This window comes from Priapulus caudatus, unplaced genomic scaffold (genome assembly GCF_000485595.1).
Source record: "Priapulus caudatus unplaced genomic scaffold, Priapulus_caudatus-5.0.1 Scaffold396, whole genome shotgun sequence".
Taxonomy (NCBI): Eukaryota; Metazoa; Priapulida; class Priapulimorpha; order Priapulimorphida; family Priapulidae; genus Priapulus; species Priapulus caudatus.
Window position 1 is genome coordinate 127527 of NW_014577457.1, and position 5577 is coordinate 133103.

At 43.0% G+C, this 5577-nt stretch overlaps 1 protein-coding gene across 1 annotated transcript in view; it reads left to right on the plus strand.

The window, feature by feature from the left end:
• Positions 1-5577, plus strand: part of LOC106809923 (SCO-spondin-like) — a 26758-nt gene that overhangs the window by 14996 nt on the left and 6185 nt on the right. The window contains exons 23-26 of the mRNA XM_014813163.1: positions 1617-1762; positions 3246-3280; positions 4087-4251; positions 4578-4732. Of these exons, the coding sequence (XP_014668649.1) occupies positions 1617-1762; positions 3246-3280; positions 4087-4251; positions 4578-4732 (501 nt within the window). The remainder of the gene's footprint in view (positions 1-1616; positions 1763-3245; positions 3281-4086; positions 4252-4577; positions 4733-5577) is intronic.

Consider the following 5577-nt stretch of genomic DNA (forward strand, 5'->3'; position numbering starts at 1 on the left):
GGCGACCCCTGCCCAGATTCCATGGACTGATTGCGTGGGAGAACACGAGCAGACGGAGATTGCTCGCTACCGACTCGTCCGACAGTACGTGAAAAATACGCCACTACTACGCTGGCTTTTTTCGTTTTGTTTTTCACTAATAGGCTAATGTAATACATTGATTTAGCATACCTAATATTTAAATTTTCCTAATATTGTTAACCCTATTCAAATACCTAATATTAACATCACAATTGTCGTGACAATCACATCGCTTTTAGTGGTTACAATTTGCTTCACATGAATGGTTGATATTACAGATAACGAGTGGTCCTTACACTGGTCATAGTATACGGGCCGCGTCTCGTCGAAACGATTTGTCCTTGCTACTTGCGATTGACAATCAGTGGCCAGTCCAGCTGTCAGCGTGTCATGCACACCGGCGAGAAAATGTTACCACGCTGCCACTGTTCCCGCGGTACGTTCTCACCATTTGTGTGTGTGTGTGTGTGTGTGTGTTGACTGTGTTGTGTGTGGTGTGTGTAGTGTGTGTGTGTGACGCTGTGTGTGTGTTGCGCGTGCGTGAGCCCGTGCGGTGGTTCACGTCGCGTGTGCGTGTGGCGTGGGCGTGTGCTGTGTGTGTGTGTCGGTTTGTAGTGCGTCGCAGGTGCGCGTGTCTGTGGCGTGCGTGCGCGTGTGCGTGTATGGTTTGTAGTGTGCGTGCCAGTGGCATATGTGCTCGCGCATTGCGCGTGGGCCTGTGAGCTGTGAGCGTGTGTTGCGCGTATAGTGTTTCGTTGCGCAACTATCTGTTAATCGATGACTAAATTTCTACCTGCGCTTTAAGATTCGCCTCAGAATTATATGTAAATTTAGCAGTCATAAGAAACGCTCGCCAGCCGACACCAAACTCACATAAACGGGCTAGTATATAAGTTGTTAACGTTTGATCTGAAATGTTTTCCAAGCGTGCACCTTTCACGCATAATTTCGGCCCGCAATCCTATACCAAGCGTTTCTCATTATAAGCCATGGACAATTGTCAGGCGCTCACACATTAATATAACCTAATGGAAGATATATAATATACTAATATATATATATCATATATATATATATATATATATGCAGGACGTGAAAAAAAAACAAAAAATGATTTATTTTCGAAAATATTCACTCCCTTGATGTATACACACACACGCTACGCCACGCACGCACGCACCGCACACGCCACGCACGCACGACCCACGGCACGCACACACACACACACACACACACATATATATCATATATATATTATATATATATATATACATTACACAACATATATATGATATATATACACGCACGCAGCGCACGCCGCACGCACAGCACGCACGCACGCACGCACGCACGCACGCCACGCACGCACAACACACACACACACACACACACAATACTATACCAACACACACACACACACACACACACAGCACAACACACACAACACAACACACACACACAACACACACACACACACACACAACACATATATATACTATATATATATACATACACACGCTATCAAACAATTCAGGATGTGAATAAAATTAACAGCTTTCACGGGTGCCAATGATAATCGTTCATCATTAATTTAGGCGACAAGTGCTAATGCGGTGACGATGATCCTTGTTGATGACTGTCCATGCACCGTCTACTTGATACAACAAACGGGACAGAAACACGGATGGTTTATTCCGTCCGGATGTCAACTTCACTGGAGACTACGACTGCCCCAGAACTGGTACGTGTACTACACTCATCTTATATACTATAAGAGCACTCTGGATAATCAACATGTTCTGCTGCTGCATCTATGACAAATACGACATACGCATATACGCTCTTTATATGACATTATTTGTCATAGGAAGATTCTTCCTATGACAAATATTTGGCGAGCCAACTTCGTTCGCTTTACAGGCTGAAATTCACTGCTGGCGTTCAAAATAGCGCTCCTAAACTCCTACGATGCGCACAAACATACAGCAATATTTGTCATAGAAAGAATCTTCCTATGACAAATAGTGTCATTAGGAGAGCGTATATGCGTATGTCATATTTGTCATCGATGCTAGCAGAACAGACTGCGGTAAATAGATGAAGAGATAATAGCAGGAGTAAATAATAATAACAATTGTGTGGGTTGCTGATTATTTACTCCTAACTATAGCTATCTTGGGGTCATAAATACCCATTATACTATCAGAGGTGAATTATAAAAAAAACAGATACGTTTTTTTTATTTACTACTGATGCTATCAGATGTCACGAGTATTGCACAACACTTCCTGTGCAAAGGATAGGACATTTTATACCTATACATGATGTCATAATTTATTTATGATATTTCCGAGAACGAAAAACAAATATATACTCGCTATTCGTGTTGCTTTAGTTCCGGGTGCGAGCTGCTATACTAGCATGAGATATCGCATCTAACATCGCTTAATAGGATAACATTTGATGTTTGTTGATATGGTATATCTATGCATCAGCTCCGCAAAGAACGACCGTCGTTTGATCTTGTTTTGTTGGTATGCTTGTTGATAACATTTGATAATTTTTCCAATCTTCCAGCACCTGCGAGGCAGGAGGTTGCTAACTGTGTAAATTTCCCGGAATATCCGTGTCGCGGTAAGCACGACTAAACCAGATCACTGCCAATTAAATTCACGAATGCTTAGTAATATATCAATTTGAAACCAGTAGCACTAATCAGTAATCCGTTGGTGTGTGTCAAGGTGCGCTTAGGGCTCATGGATATTGTGGGGAAGTATTATCAGGAAAGTCAGGCGAAATGGCTAAGTTTAACAGCAGATTAATTATACACTATGTGCTAGTTTTACGTGTCATCGCTAATGTCATGCAGTAAAAAATCACGAATTGTGTTTGATACGCAAGGTTTTTACCGATATTATATGGATTATATATATAAAAATAAATAAATAAAAATAATATAATTATTTATTTATTTATTTATTATATACGATACCCGCTATCTGTGATTATTTTACTCCTGTTAATGTTGTGATTAAACACTATGCTGCTAGTTTATGTGGCATTGCTAATCTGTGATTGCATGTCTGCATGCATGTCTGATGACAGTGGAGCTGCGATGCATGGACATCCTGGAGTCCGTGTCACGTGTCGTGCGCAGCCACTGTGCGCTTACTACACGTACAGATACAGAGAGTGTCCTGAGAGCATGCCGGACACGACACGAGGTGGACGCAGTGTCCGCCAATATCCCAATGCCCTAGTAAGTGCAATACCATTTAAAGGTGTAAATGACCTCAATGCCTCGACCTATCTCTCGCTCTCTCTCGCTCTCTCTCGCTCTCTCTCGCTCTCTCTCGCTCTCTCTCGCTCTCTTCTCGCTCTCTCTCTCTCTCCTCTCTCTCTCTCTCTCTATCTCCTATCTCTATCTCCTCTCTCTCTTCTCTCTTTCTCTCCACACATGCACACGCACATATGCGCACACACGCACACACACACACACACACACACACACACACAGGTCACAGACCACGCACCACGCGCACGCGCACACGCACACAGACACAACGCACGCACGCGCACGCGCACCGCGCACGCGCACGCGCACGCACACGCACACGCACACGCACACGCACACGCACACGGCACACGCACACGCTCACGCTCACGCACACGCACACGCACAGCACACGCACACGCACACGCACACGCACACGCACACCACACGCACACGCACACGCACACGCACAACACACACACACACACACACACACAACACACACACACACACACATACATACATAATACATACATACATACATACATACATTACATACTACATACATATATATATATATATATATATATATATATATATATATATATAAACGAAACAAAATTCGCCCACGCCCTATTCTAACAAAGTGAGCCACAGAACTTTAAAGCAGCATTATCTGCTGAAACTGGCACACGTTTATTTTTATAATCGCTAGACGAATTACATTCATAACGCACGTTCAAGATAAAATGTTGCCCGGTGACGACTCAACTGTGTCGTTGTATTCGCAGTGGACTGTTACTGGATGAACTGGTCGACGTGGTCTACATGTAGCGCCACCTGTGGCGGCGGAACGAAACAACGCTCCAGATGGTTTATGCCAGAGATGAATGGAGGAATTCCATGCACTGGATCGAGCAACGAAACTTACCCGTGCAACACCGACGAATGCCCGAGTGAGCCTTTGTAGAAATTATTATAGAACTATAGGAACTAAAACGGAAGAGAGTCGACTTCTGGCCACCGCCACAAAAAACCCACCGACCACAGCAATCATTTTTAGTATCATCTAGCAATATTTATCGGCTAGTGCGTATTTGCGGTTATGTTTCGTTTAGGGGGTAGTCTTAGGGTTAGCGGCAGAGCTAGGGTTAAGCACCGCAGAAGTAGTGTTACCAAACAAGGTAAACTAGAAACTAAGAAGTAGTATACAGAATACGAATGTGTCTCAGAATCACATTTCGATGATAGAGAGACTGAGTGCTTGTTTGTTCTTATCCAGCGACGGAATGTCCGTACGGACAGATCTACGACGAGTGTTACGCGGAGTGCAAATATAACTGCATGGATCTCTCGCAGACGACTTCTTGCCGCCACCCTCCATACTGCATTCCTAGATGTCGCTGCCCGGATGGCATGCTTCTCCATAACAACACGGTATTGAGCTAGCTTCCTACGCCGTCCCCTCCTTCTTTCTCCTGCTTCCTACCCTCTGCTTCTTATTAATCTTCTTCTTCTTCTTCTTCTTCTTCTTCTTCTTCTTCTTCTTCTCCTTTTTCGCCCCCTCCCACTTCTTCTTCTTCTTCTTCTTCTTCTTCTTCTTCTTCTTCTTCTTCTTCTTCTTCTTCTTCCCCTCCTCCTCTTCTTCTTCTTCTTCTTCTTCTTCGTCTTCTTCTTCCTCTTCTTCTTTTTTTCCTCCTTGATTGGTGTGTGTATCAATTAGCAGCATATGGAAAGCAACGGAATAATTGCATGATCATATTTTATACGCAGTGGCTACGCGTCCGGTCATCCATTACAAAGCTCATCACAGATTTCCAAATCCACGTCGCTATTAGTTAGTTTTTAAACCGTAGGATGATGAATCACGCGTCTCTGATTGGTACGTGCGGTCGAGGTTCTATCCCAGAAACCACCGCAGCCTACGCCCTACGCCCTACTTCTACCCTAACCCTAACCCTAACCCTAATTAAATTTAATTAACACTAATAAATTTAATTAAATTAAAAAAAAAAATTTAAATTAAATTGTTGTAAATAAATCATGTAAATATTTGCGTTAATTTGATAAAGAAAATAAAAAGATAGAAAAATAAAAAAAATAAACAAATGGGATTCGAACTAACGCACTACCAGCTATAGTCCAGACATTATGTGATAGGACCTCGGACAAATTGCAACAGAAAGTGTCTCAAGTGTCTTATGCTCTTGGAGGTGTCCACTATAACATATCAAAACTCTTAAGGAATCCTGGTGGTGGAAGGTTCCATGGCGGCCATTTTT